The 21,035-nt window shown below is 42.4% G+C and overlaps 1 protein-coding gene across 1 annotated transcript; it reads right to left on the bottom strand.

The window, feature by feature from the left end:
• Positions 1 to 5,889: 5,889 nt before the first annotated feature.
• hs3st3b1a (heparan sulfate (glucosamine) 3-O-sulfotransferase 3B1a) lies at positions 5,890 to 18,392 on the bottom strand. The gene is made up of 2 exons (XM_076753457.1): positions 17,588 to 18,392; positions 5,890 to 7,764 (listed from the first exon to the last, which is right to left on the bottom strand). Exons 1-2 carry the CDS (start codon positions 18,079 to 18,081, stop codon positions 7,146 to 7,148), a joined length of 1,113 nt encoding a protein of 370 aa, XP_076609572.1. The 5' UTR covers positions 18,082 to 18,392; the 3' UTR covers positions 5,890 to 7,145.
• Positions 18,393 to 21,035: the final 2,643 nt, after the last annotated feature.

Genomic DNA, 21,035 nt, shown 5'->3' with positions numbered 1-21,035 from the left:
AAATCATTGAACGGTCTGATAGTTTTCCCTTTTTCTGTGCTCTTCTCAGCATTCATGACTTTCCTTTGGAAAAAGGAAGAAATCTCCGCGTCAGTCAAAAGACATATGACTTATGCTTCGCTTTTGTTGTTTATTATTTCATCTAGTTTAAGATTAAAACATTCACAACCGTAATTCCCACAAGAAAAATGAAAAAACTACAGTCTGTTCTCAGACTGAATGACAGAGCTGAATGAATGCATGATACAAAGAACTCCAGTGTGAAGCCTTGTCAGATGCAAGATACTGTTGAATTGTTTATGGTCCCTCCAAGCAAAATTTTACAACTCCAACTTAAAAAACATTTTTCCTTTCTCTCAACAACTGTGAGATAAACTGTAGAATCACCGCAATGATACATGGAACACTCTACTAGGGATTCTGCCTTGAACGTGCACATATTTGACTTCAGCAAATGACAGCTGCAGACAACACAGCCAATTTTTGATGGATAGTACTGTCGCGCCCATCACCACCAGAAATATATCAAAATATGTGGAATATTACTTCTTACTTGCACCTGGCCTATTGCAAAGAAGCACCAGAAATACACAACAGTGAGAAGCGATGCGTTTGCATGGATGGCAGATAAACGGCAGAGTCTGGTACAGGGACCGTCTTGGGAAATTTCCAGCTCCACTCTGGCATTGCTTTAATTTTCATTTAATCCCAGGAGCAGAAGTTTAACGAACCAATTAATTGCAAAATCAGATTAAATCCCTGAAAGCCTCGAAATGATCTCTGTGTGAAGTGTTTCTCCGATGCTCAAGGCACACATATTGTCCCTAGTTAATTTTTTATGGTAAGATCTCTATTAGAAGCCAACAAGTCATTGAGTCATGAACTTCTGCTATCCACCCTTTTTATGCTTGTCATAATGAAATATGTTCCACAACATGTAGGGCTTGTATCTGCCATGTTCAGAAGGAGCTGTCCTGCAGTCAGAAGCACTATTTTTAAAATATCCTTATCTATGACACACATATGTACAGATAAATGTAACTGTCTGGCCCAGAAGCCAGCTCAGACAGTACTATGCCTTCCACTCCAGATTAGTAGCAGCTAAAGGGGCAATGATCCTCCTGCTCGGCCTCTCTGGAGGTTGCAGACAGACGACAGACCATACAACAGACAGTCTAGTCAGTAATCCCACTGAGGGTCCTGCAGATCCCTCGCCCCTCAAGGTCCGAATCTTGGATTATGAAGGTGACATTGGTCCATGGAGAGTAGGGGGCTATACGCACCTCATTACAGAGAAAGCAGGATAAGACTGAAAAAGCACTCAGATGTCTGAGTTGGGTGGGGTCACAGGTGGTAGAGCTCCAGCAACTAATGCTGATTATGATGTTATTTAAAGGAAATAAGAGCAGACATAAAATGCTTTTAAAAAATTTCTTGAATCTGATAAGACAAGCAAGCCACGATTCTGAAGCCGAAATGGTTTTGGGATCAGGGACTCAGTGAGTGACTACGTGATAAAGTCATTACAATGACATGCCACTGGGATTTGGAGAGGACTGGTCTGGCCTAATGGAGAGTCCAAAGTGGTACCAGGCAGGCGGGCGACTGCATCAAATAGCGCTGTGAGACCGCAGAGTGAACATTAACAACAGAACTGCCTGTATTGGTTAGAGGGCACTTCTGCCTTCATCCCTGCCCTCCAGGGAATCTCTGGTTACAACACGTGGATTTCACTGCTGGTGAGGCAACTTCCACTCTTCACAACATGACAGTGTGTTTATCCTCTGAACAATATGGACTGATAAGCTTCCTATATCGATGCGATGGCAAGATGTCGAAAGAAACATTCAGATCAACTTCAAAGCTCAAATTAACAGCCATGCTTAAGTGCCATATGTCAAGTCTAATAATCTCATTGGACAAATCCTGAATCGCCGACCCTTTGAGAGCACTGGGGAAATCAGCTGCTTTGCATAAGGTTAATGGCTTAAAGACAGAGAACACAAGGTTTTGTCTTCTGGACACTTAAGTTTTCAACGATGATGCCGACAGCATTCAAGCTATGCTAAATACCTGAAGGCTAATTAGAGTTGAAGCAATTACTACATTATCTTTTTCAGCCCGATGATGAGCTGAATAGAAGCCACAGATCGTTGTGAGCATGAGCAGGATGAAAGATGTTTGCGAGACTTGTTTACATTCACAGCTGCAGCAAGGTTTTGACAAATGCTGAACTACAACAACATTAATGTGAGAGTGAATCAAGCAGATGTTATGTGATTTAATGTGTTTTATTTGAGCTTTAATGTTCAGCTGACATGATTGCTAATGTGTTTAGAATGCAGTGTTAATGAAGCAGTCGCATTGTTAGCGACACTGTTACATTATGTAGCGGTGTTACGGTGGAAGGTAGGCAGTAAGCTCCACCCCTTCAATGATGTGCACCTATTGATGGCACCTGCACTCATTAGCGCAGCTGGAACTAATCAGCCGGGCTGCTCTATAAAAGGAGGCTTGTGGCTGTGCTTTAGTTGGGTGTGTGATACCGGAGAGTTAACACCTTCAGTTGGCTCTCCTGGTTTTGTGTGTGGCATTGATGAATGAGTGTGTGAATGGTCTTAAACTGTAGTGATTCTTTCTTTTCCAGAACTTCACTCCCTCCTTTTTAGTGACTCTCAATTTTTGTTTCTGGGCTCATCTTCTTTTGTTCTATCATTTTGATAGAATTAGTGGGTGTGTGGGTAAGTTATTCCCCATCACCTTTTAGACCCCAAGAGGCCCATTTTGTGTTGAGTGCAGTTTTTTTTTTTTTTTTTTTTTTTTTGTTAGTTTCCCCTACCAGCGACCACCATTAAGTTTGTTTTGAGGGGAAACGTAACAAGCTGTAAGAACTTTGAAAACGCTATCACGGGGAGGGGGGATTACTCCTCTTCCTCATCATTCAAATTCACAGATGTTGAATAAGCATTTGCACACACATTATGAAAATCCTGTTTCACACTGAATTGTCCTTTTTACACACTGAGCCCAGAAGCAAAGATACCCACAAGAGAAAATCAAACGTTTTGTTAAACTGCACTGAACGACGTTTGGACGTGAATAGCTCTGTTGCATTTGAACAGATGCCTGAGAAATCTGCCTAAATATCTGAGGGACGACGTGTTCAGAAATGTTGAGTTACGCTATCTGTTATGACAAGTTGTTTTCAGATGCAACAGAGCATTCACTGCTCTAAATCCTGCCAATGAGGATCTGAGGTACAGTAGCAGCACATCAGAATCTGACAGCAGTGAATTCAGTGCTTAGATTTGACCTGACAAGCCCAAGCTGTGGGTGTGCTGTGCACAGATCAGTCATTTAGAGTAACATCTGCCTCATCTTCCAGTATAAATTCTCACCCGTGTTGTAGTTGAAGTTACATAAATCAAGTTGGTCCCACTAACTGCTCAGAAGCCCTTTTGCAAGAGGGATTAGATTCGGATTAGCTATGTCAGCACATATATGTCAACTCCAAGTCTACTGTCTCAGATTAATGCTTGCCCTTCCTATCGGATTAGGATTAGGGTTTGGACAATGCAGAAGAAAAGATTAAGGAACAGAGAGGAAGGCAATTGTCTTATTAACCTCTGAAACAAAGTTTAGCTAACAATGCTTTTCTTGCTGGTCTTTTCTGTCTGATTTTGGTGCTCTATAGATATCAGAGGTGTCGGTTCTGTCCCGGAGATCAGGCTTTCACGCTGCTTGAAGATGAAAACCTCCAGTGTTTAAAGAGGCTTCAGCTGCATCGGAAGCTGTGCTTCCTGTCGATGACTCAGCCGAACCAACAGTGTTGAACATTTGCCGTTCTTTAGCCTTTTTCAACTTTCACGATCCTCTTTAGACTCTCAAAGAAAAAAAGACTCTCTCGCAAGTTTCAGAGCAAGCCAAAAATACAAACGCATGCTTCAAAATAAACTTGACATCCTGTTTGGCTGACATGCGCTGCCTAACCTTGTTTAAGAGCTCAGTCAATTCAGGAGAGAGTGAAAAGGTCAGCAATCCAAATATGAAAAGAGTAACAAAAGTTAATTTGATCCCAGCAAGGTGAAGGAAGAAGCTAACCTGACTGATGTCATGTTCTCTGCAGCTCTCAATACATTTCAGCTCTCTATCTGTATGGTGTCCTTTATAGTCCAAAATGGAAGAAGAAAGGCAATTTAACATAAAGAAAATGTATAAAGTATATAATGTAAAGCATGTAGTGTATGAAGTAGTGTCACTAAAACGTTAAGAGTAAAAATAAATCTAAAAAGTCTTCAGAGGAGAGGAAAAAAAATCCCTGTTGATAGCAAATCATATAAAAGATAGTGTGACATTAAACGCCTTGATTTCTCATTTATTTCAGCTAAATTGGGAGGTATTCTACCTTCAAATGCATACGCTGTGTGATACACCTGATATATTTTTGGTAGAGAGTCAGTCTGGCACCTCCGCTCATGTCAGCACCTCCTGTCTCTCTCTCTTTGTCATTCGCTGCCTGTAATGTCACATAAAGGCTGAATTATTAACCTCACAGCGTGATTTGGGACAACCTGACTAAACTCCTTAATCACTGATTTGACAGGAGTGACTCACAATCGAGTCACATGTAGAGTGGATGAATGACTTGCAATCACTTCCACAGACCAAACATGTTTGACTCACTTCCTGCATGACTGACATTTTGGCAGAAAACGCAGGGTTTTCATTGACATCGTAATGAGGCTACAGTTCATCCTGCTGCCAGCACCCAAACTCCAAATTTCTGTGCATTTGTTCTCTATACCAAACAGCCTGCTGTTCTGTGATGTTTTATTTTGTTTCACTTTTATTGAGCAGCTCTGATTCTATTCCCTAGTGGTGGCTGCCAAGTGAATGTGTGAAGTTGCTTGATGCTCAGGGCTGCCAGGTGTCTATTTTCCTTGTCTTCCCAACCTTCAAACAACAGCAGCTTCCCTTACAACAGCCTGGGGGGATGTGTGCTAACAGCAATTCCCCAGTTGGGAGTCAAGCAATTACAGCACCCCTCCTCTATCCCTGTAATTGCAAAGGGAGCCGCTTCCTGAGCGATCAGACTGCTAGCCTGCCACCAGGGAGACTGGCTTCATCACCTCAGGTAAATGAGTGTGTTTTGCTGCAGAGTTAAATAAAGGTTGCTTGTTAATAGAGCGGGCCGATTCATATCTGACCATAACCTTTTGCTCTGCGGTTAGCCGTGCTGCATGATGGATGGGACAGGTTGATTGGGACAAGTGCAGACAAGCTGAGGTGCATCGCTGAAATATGACGGAATGTATTGACAGACCTGTTTCTGGAATAAAGACAAATGTGTGTGTTGTGTAATTCTGCGACTGAATATTGTATCATCAGCAGCATTAGCAGCTCGACAAAGACTACTTCTGCTTTCGGTGGTGGTTCGTGTTTACATCCACATGAACACATTCAAACAGTGGCTTGAAACCTGACCTTGCTTCATATTGTGGCGTGTTAAGTGTCACCCAGGGACATGAAAGAATGCCAGCGTTTTTCACATGTCACTTGTCTCCAGATGAGAAACCTGACACTTTGTTTTGTGTTTGTGGGGGTCATGGCAACAAAACACTCTCACTGGTGGCAGCGGGGCGGCCGAGACAGCAAAAAATAGTTAACAGCGCTGTGCTAATTAGCCCGTTAGCGTAATAATGTGCAAGATGGTGAATTAGACACAGCAGTGCACCTTTGCCTGCAGGGATCCAGAAATCTGTGCAGGTAAGGCGGGAGCAGTGCATTAACGAGTCACACAAGGTCAGCATTAAAGTTGAGCAATGACATAAAAAACATACGGTAAAAGAATTTTAATAGAATATGAAGCCAAAAACTGTTCATGATTTTGGTAAAACAGATTTATTTCTTACTTCATAAAAATGACATGACTGCACCTTTAAGTCCACTTCTCAGTCTCACCTGCTTCGTTCCCATGTTTTTAAAGCGATGCGTACAGCGACATAGTGCCTCTAGAACAGTGGGGTTGCAGTGCATCGTTATGGAATGACGTCTGTTAAAATGCCAACAAATGCAGGTTTATGAAGGCTGACTAAAACTCAACCATACATGAAATTTAAACGTGGAATTTTTGTCCCAGGGTAGGTTCATTTGAATTTGCACTGAATCTACAAAGATTTAGACTAATGTTTATTTCTGTGCATCATGGGTAAGCGCATCATGAACACATCTAGTATCACCTCTGGTCAAAAAAGCTGTACAGGATGATCGATGAGAGCCATTTCAGTACAGATCAATGAATGTGATTAAGCCTTATGAATCATTTTCTTTTGGGAGAGCCCATTAAATGATTAGGCGTTCTCAAGCCTGTGCAGCAGGTTGTTGGAAAACAGATAAAAACATCCGAAAATATCGTGAGAGGACCCTATTTTGGATCCGGATCCACATTCCTTCGTAGAAATCATATAAATAGTGGTTACGTCAAAATATTGCAGTGGAAATTTATCTTATTATATTAACTTGAAGTTGGCTCAAGGGTCAACCATAAACTTACTACCATTAATGGATCCATGTTTTATTACGGCGCTCGAGAGATCAAGGCAGTGCCATCACTCAGGTCTAATTGACATGATGAGGAGCTATTACTGTATTGATCCACCTGGCAAGTGGCACTGGATCAGCTGAGGCCTGTATCGACCGGGTTAAGTGGGTCCACAGACTTCAGAGGGTCAAGCAAATGTTAAGGGGATATTACCAGTTGTTTGTAAAGTTGGATCTCATTCAGTTTAAGGTGAAGCAAAAGCAGCAATTTCAAAAAGTCAAAGGAGGAGAAGTGGTTATCCTCAAGAAGCCAAAAAAAAAAAAGAAAGAAAAAAGTATACTGACCCTGCTCGTAATACCCGTAAAAACATTGTGCTTATAGAAAAATGTTCATGTAATTAAAACTGTGTGTGGTGGATCATGAATAAACCTGGTTAGGCAGCTTAGTGAGTTAATATTGTAACAATAAATTATCATAAAATAGACTTCTGAACTTTTTACACATCCACCAAATAGTGTACATACAATGTATAACAATATCTCCATGATAAACTTAGAAAAACATAGACGAGGGACCATACGAGTCTGTCATCATAGTTTTCCTCTCAGTCCCAGCCAAAGTCATGACCAGTCATCTGGTAAAACTTGCTATTAAAGGGTTTATAAAAGTCTCTTAGCCTCTGCACCACCTCTAGGTCAATATTAGGATGGGTCCTGCCTTTGGTTTTGCCCAGGCAGTGCGGCTTGCTGTTCCCCTCAGGTCTCTTAAGGCATGGGAAGCCTTTTGCCGGGTTAAAGTGGAAATGCTTCTCCGTGACCACCCTCCTTAGCCCAAGAAAGTCCTGGACGCGAGCCATCTCACCTGCAGGGTCGCTAATCAAGCGCTCTCCGCTAACAAACAGCAGCTGTTCCATGGGGAAGTACTGGAGCCAGCGCTCAAGGTGCTTAGCATACATGCCAATTTGAACAGCACTCCATGTGGTGTCAATCAGACCTGCTGACATGTTCTTGAAGGTCAGGCTCTCGAAAGAGGGGATGTCCGGCTTCTTGGAGCGAGTCTGGGTGTAGTCGGAGATGGCCCGGGTGACAGGATCCCGCACGACTACAATGAGCTTTGTGTCTTTGGACATGGTGTAGATACGAGCAGGGACCTCCTTGGTAACATAGTAGCTGGGGGTCTTCTCCATGGTCAGCTGGCCGTCTGATGACTTGGGCATCAATTCCCTGCAAAGGACATAAACACAGCGATTTACATTTGTGCTGCAGGCACTCTCTGTTATGAAAAACAAGTCGGTGTCATGTTATATTCTACTCCATGATAGTATGCACCAAAGCTGTAATATACCCTCCGAGCTACTCGAGGATAGCGTAGAAGTGTTACATTTTGCCTTGACCGGACGTGAAAAGTACAAAAGTATGAAGGTGCAGTACCAGCAGGGGGTGATAACGATGGACAGGCATAGTATAAAGAGTGACAAAGTACAAATATGGAGGAGGTCGAGGTGGATGGATGGGTCAAACAAAAACCTTCACCCAGGAAACTGGGGTTCATGTCCCACGTGAATCTGAAAATCAATGTTGACTTTTTAGAATTTCCATACGTTAAGTTACATGCATCACGAAGGTAACAGTCATGAATACACAAATATACTTATACTCTTTGTGCCTATTTATTATTAACTCGACTGCAGAATGAGAACGTGCTCTTTTCACACCCAGGTGAGGAAAAATGTAAGACTGACACGGTGGACCAGCAGGTCTATTGCAAGCTTTGGCATTGATTCATCTTTGCAATGCCACGACTGCTTTCAAAAGGTCCCATACAAGAAGACGAGATTAACACTGGCACAGAAGCTCCATGGCATGTTTAAAGCACTGTCAGGCAGGAGCAAGTCAATCATCATCAAGAAGACAATTGTAGACATCACAAGAAACGCTAACGGAGTCTGTGAGTGTGCCTAAAGTGACAGAAACTGGTAGGTAGAGCAGGAGTCCTATCAATCATCTGTGATTGCATGTGAACACAATACACAGTTCATGACATGTTCTAAATACAAACTGTAATGGAAGACATTCATCTCCCGCTGCTGCATTTAATCTACCTTAAGACCTCAATCCTCTTTCAAACCGCACGGTCTTCACATTGAAATGTTCCACACCTTCATTACATCATACAAAGGGTGGTTTAGCTGTGAATAGGCAGTATTATGCTCCTTAATGTCATGCCAAGACAGATGACTATGACTGCTCCTTTCTCCTCATATCTGTCAGCGATTTTGAGTGAAATGTGAAGATTTGGAGAAGCCTTTGCATTCCTTAGGAGAAAATGCAAAGCCTGGGAGCTGCCTGTTCCATAACTGCATATTCTTCTTGACCCTGGATGGCTCTGGTTGATCATAATATAGCCTGTTAACTGCAGCCCTGACTGGATAATGGCTAAAGTGAGCCAAGGGGGATTAGGACTAAGCCAAACACGCTAGAGCATTAGAGGCCGGTCGACTGCCTTGTTGGCTGACTGGGTGGCTGGCTTGTCTCTGCAGAGAAAGGGGGAGAGGGCGAGAGATATGTGGCCACGACGATGAGAGTCAATGGCAAGTAGTTAATCCAAGAAGAAATACAAGTGATGAGCACAATAACACAAACTCCTGTATAGTTGAGCACAACTCAGTGTAGTTGCTTTTTGTGAGACTGTGTCAGAGCGGAATGAATTAATTAGAGTTGAATCAACTTTTCTCCTGCAGTGTCACCAAATTAACCATTTTAAACTTCACATTTGGTAGCATTTATTTCCATTTGCATTTGATTGATTCAATGTATGTTAACCTATTTAAAGTATGAAAGCAGTTATATAAAATGATGAACTCTCCTCTAGCTGTGAACACTTTGACTAATGTGTGCAGCTTTTTGTGACGTGTAAAAATACATCCGGCACATCCAGTATTAATTCACTGGGGATGAGCTCAGTCTATGTCTTATGTGCCTTCTAGACTCACAAAAGCTCTTGCATTCAAGAGATTTATTTATTGAGTACATCAAACTGATTTTTTAGTCCCTGCAGTCCCTCATCAGAATACATCTCATACTGGAGCAGCAGGAGCAGTGTGCAGATATCTCTTTTTCTGCTACATGTGAGGATAGAAATCAATATAAGCCATGATGCTACATGTGTTCACAAGCATCAGCCTCCGACACGGCTCATGTTGTTCTAGTTAGTCAAAATGTAACTCTTCAATTATTACAGCGTTTGGTAATATTCTCATATTTTGATTGTGAGCGGTTGATCTAAATCGAACATCGGGGAAGCAGAGGAGCCATGTCATTAAAGTGATTACAATAATTTCCAACCATCTGTTGGTACACGCTCAATATTCCTCTCTAAACCCAGCAGCTTTCATCTTACAAATGTATGTGGTGGAAATGAACAGAAAATGGTCTGCCAGGTTTTGACTGTGCAGCACACTGGGAAAAAAAGCTGCAGTGATTATGGGAAAAGTAGGCATCACCCATACCTCATTACGGCCATACAAACACACACAGCGTTCTCTTCCTTATGCAATTTCATCACCTAATGTCACCTGCTCTTTCCTTCCTTTGTACAGAGGCCTTAGGTCTTGCACATTTGTTGCACTTTCCCCTCCCTGACAGCCCTCACCGCCATTGTATGTGACGGAAAAACCACAAATCTAATCAAGGTAATAGGTATGAGAGACACAAACAACTCTATCAGAACCCCCTGCAGTTATCCTTGGATCTCTTGGATACACACAAGAGGAGCACTGTAGGCCTTTCTCTGGGGCCTCAAGGGACACAAAAACTTACTACCAATCAAACTTTCCACTTAGTCCCCGAGCAAAACAATCTGTGTGAGAAACACATGCATTATTCATCTTAGCAGAGATAGGGCAGGGGGGAGAACGTCTCCGACTGAGCGACGAGTGAGAGAGTTGCCTTAGGGGGGCAGATGTAGCAAGCTTTCACAATTTGTTCTGCTTAATAAACAATGTCGCCTGGAACCAATAGGTTTCAGTGCATCCTCATCTATCAATCAGCCATGCATAGGCATCATCATTCAGCTTCAAGAGAATTTAAAAAAAATAGTCCTCTCCCTAGAATTGAGCCACAGCTTGCTGACTTTTGCCCCTTCATGAATTTTGCATGTGTCTAGACTGCTTTACTTTAAAACTCTAACATCTAAGTGGGCTTTTAATGTATTTTGAAAAGTCATAAACCGAGGAGTCTAAGCTTTGAAGAATTTCTACCTATAATTGGTGCACTAAAAATAAATCTATATTGATGCCTGTGCATGCACATAAACATCCTCTTGCCCTCTAACCTGTCCTGTTAAACTCGCAGGAGAACAGCAGGGCTGAGAAGATAACGGAGGGAGGCAGTGAGGAAGATTGTTACAGGAAGGAGATAAAGCAAGAGAGGAAGGAGTGGAAGGAGTATAGAGAGGATTAGATGGAATCAGGTGCACTGTTGGGGGATGCAGACCACGTAGGTTGACCCCCCCGACCCAGAAGCCTAAGCCTAAATTTTAAATCATGGGCCACTTTAGACGCTGTGTCTGAATTTCCTGTAGCAGTGGCACAAGATGCATCGCTCCTGCTGTGACCTACAGACGGATATTAATCCAGGAGTGCTGTGTTGCATAAGTTGCCTGTGTTTTGTCTGCTGGGCAGTCAGGTGTGTCCATTAAACTGGCTGCCGTGTTTGAAAGCTGGTCCCTTGTTTACATTCACTGCTATCAGGAAGCCGGTTCAAAGGTAGGAATTTACAACGCTGCAGCGTGGATGAGGCCCTCAGTAATGAGATCACCAAAGTACAGAACAAGATTGGTGCAGAAAACTCCGACAAGGCCTACTTTTTTTTTGTATCTTGCAGTATTATGCTGACTGACTCTAATTGGCATCTATATTTCAGCTTTTCAGACCACAGTGACAAGGGACTGCTCCAGAAAAAAAAGCTCAGGATTATCTAATGTCATGATGGGCTCTAATCTTACACTGCGGCTCTGAGAGGGCTACTGTGGGAACCCTTCCCCTTCTCAAAGACAGGATGAGAGGTGGTGGCATGCGGGCACTTATGATAATCAGACCAATATACTGTGAGATGAGTTCCAGACAGAAATCAAAGAGGAAAGCACCTTTCGGGGAGGTGGTCTTCGGTCACTGCAGCCCATCTTATCATGCGTGTGAAAGTCGTCGTCACTGTGCTTTACAGTCAGGACCTTCATTATCTCAACAGCATTCCTGAACAACAATGATAGTGCAGAGAATGCCTTTTTCCCATCCTCCATTATTACTGTCAGTATGCAGAACTCAAGGCCACCTGGCTGTCTGATAGAGACAGGCCGGGTTTGAAGAGAGGAGGAGGAGGAGGAGGAGGAGGAGGAGGAGGAGGAGGAGGAACAGTGCGTGAGCCATTCTGGCTTCCCTCACACAACTGTCAGCCTTGCTTTAACACATAACAATTCTGACAGTCACTTGTTTATAGAATCAGCAAGCACTTTTTATCAGGGTGGTGCTGCTGGAAAAACGCTAACTACACAATGCTAAACCAATCACACGGGCTGTTTTTATACTCTTTGTGAGTCATCTGAGTTGGTGATGCATGATAAATTCAATATCAGTATGTATGGATGTCTGGTTTGTCTCTACAGAGCTAACCGTGCAATGTCTTTCAGTGTAAACAGATTGTTTTTGTCTGTTCTGGACGGCAGCTCAGAGGGTGTAATCAACAAGTGTGACTCTGACTCTAAGATAAAGACAAGAAACAACCAACGTAAATGAAGGTTGTTTACATGAGCCAGAATGAACTTATAGGGAGATCCAGTGCCAGCAATAGAAACACAAGCCACCAGCGGACCATAGAAGGGATCTGCATTGATTTTACACATCAAAAAAAAAAAAAAAAGTGTAAAACCTTTTATCACTCCAGAGGGAGATGGGCAAAATCTAATAAGCTGCCTCAGACGGGGCTGAAGGTCTCAAGTTTGAAAATGAAAAAAATGGAGGTTAGACAGACGTGAGCTTGCCCGACCTCTTTAGCCTGACCCTCAGCTCTGCTTGAGGCTAGCAGCAGCGCCAGAAAACATCAGCCACTAATAGCATAACACACCCAGATCTCCAACCAAACTGACGGAGGGCGAGTCAAACTGTGGGTAATGCAGGCAGCAGGTTTTGACAAGAAAATCCAAAAAGACCGTAGGAGCACGATGTCAAATCAGTATTACCAGCGCTTTTAACCAGAATCCCCAAAAATGACCCAGCCAGCAAGAACGCCACAAAGTGCAAAGGAAACTCTGAACGGGTGTGACAAAGCAACTTCAGAGAAAAGCAAAAGACAGCAGCCAGCAGCTAAAGCAACTACTGCAGCAGTGATAATACAGTCAGTCTACACTCACTTGTATAATCAAGGGAGCTTCAATACAGTTTCTTGGAATAAAGTCGTGGGAAACTCTGAATAAACAAAGGAACAGAAACTGTCTCCAGAGAAAGAAAAGTGAAAGACACAGCTAAAGCCAACAGAAACAAGAGAGCAGGTGACTATAACTCACGTGTTAATGGAACCAAACATGGTTTTATTGAGCTAAAAGAAAGAATATGTCAGAAATAATACTATAATGACATTTCATTGTTGCACTGTTATTCTGAAACTAATATGAGGAACGACGCTTTTATTTAAAACCTGTTCATTTCATAAATATGGGCATTTTTTTTTTTACTTTGTTGAAGCATCCACAGTTATATAAACATGAGAAGGAAACCCCATTCTTTGCCCGTAATGTATGTTTCCAACTTATGTAGAGGTTGGTACAATTAGATAATCCCCCACAGACGCATTCTGGTCTGAAAGGATCAGCAAAAGCAAACAAGACTTCAAAGAAGCAAAACAAAGATGGCTGAGGCAGATTGGTGCTTTCTTAAGTTGCTCTGACTTGCTGTCAGAGAGTCTCTGCCGTGGAGAGAAAGATAGAAGCAGGAAACGGCACATTTTCTCTGAAGATACAACAAAAGAGAGAGATGAGGAAGTCAACAACTCAAGGGGATATAATGGAGTGAACTTGTTTTGTTTCAGTGTTTCCAAAGTGCTGTAATAAGTGCTGTGGTTTGACAAATTGCCTCAAGCAAAAGCCCAGGGGGTTGTTGCAGCAAATTAAATCTTCAATCTCCCGAATACAGAGAGTAGGTGCACATTACCAGTACTGACAATCCACTAGACTTATTCTAGGAACGCTTGCATCATTTGAGTCCAGCGGTAGGGACCGTCTGAGAGAGTCTGGTTTACTTATTGCAGGACGAGAAGTTTGAAAGTGCAGGGTTTTATGGTTTGTGGAAATATCTCAGGAATGTTTGAAACAACAGCTAGCATGTGTGAATTATTTCTTTGAAGCATCTCTTTATCAAGGCAGCTCTCCGTTCTTTTCCTGCCAGTGTGCTGACACATTAGTTTATGCTGGGGGATACCTATATTGAGAGCTCTCTCCCTTACACCAATCCCCCCGCGTCCTTACAAAGAGCTGAAAGTGTCGAGTAAGCAAAAAGCCACCAGTGGACTCAAATGAACCTACTCTTGGGAAACACAACTTTCCACACAGAGATCTCTGAAAGTTGACTTTCAGCCTCAAAAGCTGAAGTGTAGCGTTGGAGTCTTTTCTTGGGCAGGTTCCAGTGAATGCTCTCTCTGATGAACTCCTGCTGGGCTTCGTCAAAGGGCACTTTCACCCTTCTGAGCACATTTGCATACAAAGTGAAGCCAGAGAAAACATGTTTCACACTAATTGTCTGCTCTTTTATTGTCAGGGTTAATGCAGACCCCAGGGGTTCTCCAGCATCCCCTTTCATTGAGCTCCATAATACTGTTGCGCTTTCTAAAGACTCACTTTAAATTTACTGCCCTCTATCTGCCACTGGCCTGCAGTAAGCTTCCCTGGGGCTCTGAGGAGGATTACGCTGTCTTCTCTGACACCCTCAGTGAGTTAGTAAGAAGGCCGCTCATTGTTCTATATGTGGATCCTCAAGAGGAAAAACACAATTACTGCAATTAATTCACATCCACTGTATAGAACACAGAAGACCTTGATTTGAGCATGCATTCGGTAGATGAGTAGTTAAGCTGCCTAGACAAGACATACGGGAGGAAGTTGGGATGCTGCTATAAGAGAAAGGAGGGGCCAAGGAGGTGTTCTGTGTGAGTAAGTGTGCACAATCATCCGCCTGCTTTTCTTATTCTGCCTATGGGTGAAAATGTGCTGTATTGTGGCTGGTGTCCTGCTGTGCTGGGGCCTCTTCTCAATGTGGGGCTCCAGCAGGAAGGACACAGCAGACCTCCAGCAGGATGAACGCACCAATCACAGCAGATAAATGCTGTGGGCACAACTCAATGCCACCACAGGAGCTGATAAGCCCACCCAGAGGATTGTTCCTCTTCCCTCACACCACTGCACGCCATTAGTCTGGAGGCAATGAAGTGAAACATACAAACACATCAAGACTCATCTTCATCAGGCTTTATGCTCTCAGCTCGTCTTTAAGACTTACTTCTGATCAAAAAGGCTTCAAAAAGGTGTGCTGATGACAATTTATTAGGTCGGCAAGCCGGTACAGTGTTGCGTGGCTTCATCCAATAACGGTAGGCTCCTCCACAAAGCCATGCGAGGTGTTCTGAGCTCCACTAAATGATCATTACGGGTGGACTCAATGGCATGGCGCTCTGCTATATGGGGTCAATCTGTGGCACAGTGCTCTCACTGTGACAACTCAAGCTGAGATGTTTTAATTAGCGCGATCACCTCTGTGGGAAAGGAAGCCTTCATGTCTCAAGATGAAAGTTTTCCACATCCACTGCCTACCTGTTTGGTATGCAGTTGCCACTGTGCACGAGCCGCTGGCATGACTCAATTATATTCAACCGCTTCTTTGACAAAACATTTCATTTTGTCCATCGTTAATGATGGCTTTTCCTTCTTTTTAGACGTTACTCGCTCGCGACATGCATCGTCTCCTCGCGCGTCACTTGTGGATTGTAAAACAAGCACGAGGACTTGAAGGCAAAAATCTCCAAGCATAGAGGACGATTTCGATTTGTTGTTGTTGCTCAGTCTGTAGGGACGGACAAAAGATCACTCTTCACAGACTGATCATCCAAAAAATGTCCTAAACCTGTCCGGAAATTCTTAAAGGAGCTTAAGCGAGAAGTCCTTTGAACAATGCTTCGCTTCCCCTATTGTAGCACTATGGAGCCAGCTTTGAAACAGTGTCTAGATCCTTTGACATTGCCTGCTAATCCCTCAGATCAGTCAAATGGACACTTGAAACACCAGTATCTCTTACTATTAACAATGTGGCTTCTCTGATGTAAAGCACTCACTGCCAAACGGTTTCCAGGAACATGAAGGATCAATAATTTCCACAAATAAATCTTGTTTGTCATTTATTTCCACTAAGGAAGTTGTGAAACACTGCAGCTGCGTCAACACTATAGAGCTTGCATATTGAGAAGCAAGGTACAAGGACAACAGTTGCCATGGCAGAGAAGAGAGTAAAACATGTTACGATAGACAATGTTGAAGATGTGAGCGGCCTCAGATCCCTCGTCTCTGCCTTTGACATTGACGTCTCTTTGGCTTGAAGATCAAAACAAACTGCTGCCACTGAATCAATACCCTGGAACTCATAGTCTTGTATCGCGCTCCTGGCTGCTCCAGGATGACGGCATGATGTAACTTGCTGACTCCTGACTATAAACCAAGGGCTGTTTCTTTGAACTGCATCCAGAATTCGGGTCAATTTTAAATGGAAGCTCCGCTTTATCTTCTTCCGCCTCGTGCCCCCTTCTTGTCAGAGGGCCGCAGCGAGTCTAGATCCGAGATGTAGATCCAGATGTGGAAAAATTCCAGGAACTCAGAGTGAAGGTCAGGCAAACAAGCAGGAAATCGATTGTGCTTTTAAAATGAACAGGTCTGAGCTAAAATGCAAACAAAGTTTTAGTCTTCGGGGAAAGTGCCGTGACCTGCAGTACGCTGACATTAGAGGTCTGATTACACCTGCAGCGCCTAAGACTCTAGACGTTAAAATGGCCTGGCCCTGCTCTCCATAATAGGTATATCAACAGTTTGTGTTCTACATGTGCTATCATCACCCGAGGTCACACTTATCTCCTCATCAACAGGGTTTTATTGCATGAGGTTCAGTTTTATGTTTATCAACAACAACACACCTGCAGCTGTTTGCTGTGAATTCTCTGTTTTAACATATGCTTCAGTCACTGAGAGCATCTTTATTAAAGACGGTAATATAGTGAAAAATTAAATTAATATAAAGTGACAGCAGTCAAACCTCCCCTCAAAGTCTTTCAAGTTCGTTAAAAAAGTTAAATCTGCCAGCAGGATCATTTGAGTCAGTAAAAATAACTTTCTTTAATTGCATTTCACAGTCTCCTCATGTTATTTTCTCACTTTCTCTTTTCTTATTATGTTATCACCTTGCACTCATAATATCTTTTCTGGAAACGTACCAAAATAACAGCTGATTTCACAGCTGATAATCACATCTTATCTTGTTTTTCTTATTTTCTTGTAGTGTTACCAAACGTCTTGTCAAGATAATGTAATATAGCAGCTAATTAGGGCGTAGTGTAAGTTAATGGTTACATAATAGAGTTTTAAAGGAGCAAAGTCTTTATATAAAATGCAGATAAAAGTGCTTGCTTTGGTGGTTTTTTAAAGGATGAAAGCTTAGATAACTTACATTGTTTGACGGCATTTGCTATTTTTTTTAAAAAATTATTTATTTATTTTATTTTTATTTTATTTTATTTTTGTAGAGGAACAGTAATGTTTGGTACAGTAATGTGTTTTATTCTGGACTCAGTGCTTCCAAAGAGTCTCCATAACTGAATGTTATGCCCTTGAGCAAGGCACGAGGTGCTTTTATGCCCACAGCAGAAAGCCACTTTGTGGGAAATGTACAAATGAAGCCCAGCAGAGCTCGGCTGACCGTCTCCCTCTGGATTTACGCTTGAAAATAACAGATCGGCGTGATACCTGTACCACTCCAGTCCTTTGTCGTAGTTGCGGTCGAAGAAGTGCGGCTCCGCTCCCACCGCTCTGATGTCTGGATGCAGGCGCAGAAACTCCAGCAGCGCCCGGGTCCCTCCTTTCTTCACCCCGATGATGATCGCCTGGGGCAACTTTTTACTTTCCGATTCATTGAGGAAACCTGACATGGCATTATCATCCAACGTCTTCGCCTCGCCTCTAATTTCATCCCACTCCTCTCCTCTGCTGTCCAAATCGTTTTCGTTATTCAGCAAGTCCCTGGACGCCCCGAGAGAGGACTCCTGATTGTCAACTTCTGCAGCGCTTTCGTGTCTGTTCCCCGCGCCGTACGCCAGGTTTGGCACCGTTGAGCAGTAGCCAACACAACAATAAATCATATATACCCAAAGGGACAGCATAATGCAGAACACAAAGAGTTTGTTTTTCACGTGGGATGATGGCACAACATGTAGATTGTGTAAAATCGGACTATATTCCATAGGACCGCCGTGGAAAAGTTATATTCCAGTTGACAGGCATTTTGGCGAAGGCGCCTCACTCCTCTGCCATGACTCAAATCCTGAACAAACGGTGCGCAAAAAACAAATTATAGCCACAATTGAAACTGATATTGAATAGTACGCGGGGCGTCCACCTCCTGTTTCAACTTCAGTTCTGCTTAGAGATAAGGATTTTTATTTTTAGTATAAACAAAGGTCTGAAAAAAAGAATAAAAAAAAACAGGCTGTGAAAATTTCGCCAGGTGAGCGATACGCGCGTCAGGGACCGATTTTGTCTTCCATCACTTGCGCTCAGTGTGTGAGCACTCACACAGGAGCACCACGTTATCTACACCAGAAACCAGCATCAAGTGTGCCACAATGTGAAAAACTTACTTCCGCTAAGTCCTTTCAAAGTAAACCTGTTGAGGATGTAGCAGCGTAAACTGAAAGAATAAAATGAAGCATCATGACACGTATCACCTACCTTTTTGATTGATAAACATGTTTATTTTAAAATGTTTTCATGGATTCGTTCCATTTATTTACCAACATGATGTCACTGCATTTAAAGATGGCAAACTAGAAGAAGAAGAAGAAGAAGAAGAAGAAGAAGAAGAAGAAGAAGAAGAATTGCATTAATGTCCATGAAAGATGTTCAATAAAAATTTTTTCTTAAGCTATTTATATTTAATTATAATGTATTCATATGCAAATAATTTCAACAAAGTGTGTTAATTAAGCGTAGCTGCTCAGTGTCACACTAGTGTATAATAACGTTCAAACATGTGCATCAGTGGTAAAATCAGAGTAACAACAGCATTCACCTGGTGTGAAATTTTTGTCTTTTTCTTTTGATGATTTGCATTAAAAATAGTTCCGTTCAAAATACTCACTTGCACATACTCTTATTTTGAAAGTTTTGAAGGTTCCGGTCTTATTCTGTCTTTCCGCGTCTGTTTTTACTCAGCGCTCATGCTGGAGGGCGGATGTCTACCAGTGGAGCTGAACCCTCTCATCCTGAACAGATTGGAGCCTTTTTAATGCCAAACACTTGATGTCATTACAAACCAGGTGCCACAGGTACACGTGGCTCGTTTTCATTTTCAATTATGATGGAATAAACATAAGATCAGGGGCACAAGTGAGGAGAAAACACATTTTCTAATTACAGTGCAACTATACAGGTGTTTGAAATGTAAGAGCTTGAAATGAATCCTTCAGTCCGCCTCTCTCCAGTGACATGACTGAAAACATGTGTCACGGATCAGCTGTTTCTTTAACGGCTTCACGCTTTTCCTGTTATTGCCGGAGGAACGGTCCAGTGAGTCTGAGTTAATTGGCCTCATAATCCTTCCTAATTGCCTTTGTAATCATTCCAAACAATGTGAACACACTGTTCTACATAAACAAAGTGTTATCAGTGTGTCTTAGGCATCCATAAAACTTAATAATTGACTCTTTTGGGGTGTGCTGGTACATGGAACTTTCAGTCCTGATGAAGATGTGTGACCATAAATTCTCAAATGCCACCAAAACTTTGGCCTGTGTGTGTACGTGTGTGTGTGTTGGCACCTCCTCTTGATGGAGGGTCAAAGGCCTCCAGTCCCACTGCACCCCTGAGCTAGCAGAGGATTAGCAGGATTACCCCAGAGCTGCCATGTCAGTCAGAGTTTCACCAGAGACAACCCTGCCCCCTTCATCTAAGCCCCTTATCTCATCTCTCAGACACCGCTATATATGATATGTGTGTGTGTGTGTGTGTGTGTGTGTGTGTGTGTGTGTGTTTCCTAATCCTAACAGTTGCATTTCCACAGTGCATGAGCACAAGATAACCTGTTTGCGAAAATGTGTGCGTCAAGGGGTTTGGTTGGAGCTTCGCGGTCATGGTTTGTCCTCTGTGCTCTGCGTACAGACCATGTTTGTCTTTACACGGTGTATTTGTAACTCTCTGGGTGGAAGTTGAATGGTTGAGTTCAAGTGTTGTTCGAGTATTAACTTTGTATTTACACTGAAGTCCCAAAAAACTCTTTCCTGCGTCGTGCAAAAGGAAGAAGAAGATAAGACGATTTATATGTTTCCCTATTTGACAGATAGGCTTTATTCCACACACAGAGCTCACAGCTTGAGAAAACCATCAGTAAATATAACTCTGAGGAAATCACTACACATCTGTTTTGAAAGAACGACAATATATTTGTCTAACTTGGCCTTTTTATGACAAGGTATTAGTCACAAGCAAAGTTTTCTGACAAATTCAGCCAGCTCTTGCCAAGTGTAAGCACCCTGGAGCACTCTCGTGGAGCACAGCCAGATAAACAGAGTAATGGTATGAACGAGCAATGTCTCCTTAATAGATCAAATAATATTATCTCTGGAAATGTTGCCCCTGACATAAGAACTCTGAATGTAAGTCTGATTTACACAAGACATGTGCAAAAGCATCCTGGCTTTTGTGAAAAGTTTCTTTTTTCAGACAGCAAGATGTTGATGTTGGGCAGGTAGGATGCAGGAGGCTAATTAATCAGAGCTGAAAATGATGTAGTCCAGTGTTAATAAACCATATCATGTAATATAGTTAACTCTATGTATTCTTAAAAATGTTGATATTTGAACACACAGCACAGCCATATTACAAATTATTTATAAATAACTTGTTAAAATAAATTGTAGCGCACAAACAAATTGATCGTTAGAAAGATGATTTTCTTTTTTTTACATTTACATATAATGATTTCAGTTAATTACGCTCTAACAAGCTCTACAAAAAGGGACATGGGCGTCTTTGTGACAGACTTCAAAGAGGAGCAAAGTCTTGAAAGGATGAGACTTAAAGATACCTGAGGCAAGATACACACACACACACACACACACACACACACACACACACACACACACACACACACACACCCTTTTTCCAGACTTCTGTAAAAGTGTGTGTTCTGATTTGTTCC

This window comes from Chaetodon auriga, chromosome 16 (assembly GCF_051107435.1).
Source record: "Chaetodon auriga isolate fChaAug3 chromosome 16, fChaAug3.hap1, whole genome shotgun sequence".
NCBI classification, from domain to species: Eukaryota; Metazoa; Chordata; class Actinopteri; order Chaetodontiformes; family Chaetodontidae; genus Chaetodon; species Chaetodon auriga.
The sequence above is the reverse complement of the archived record's forward strand: the minus strand, read 5'-3'. Positions and strand labels throughout refer to the sequence as shown.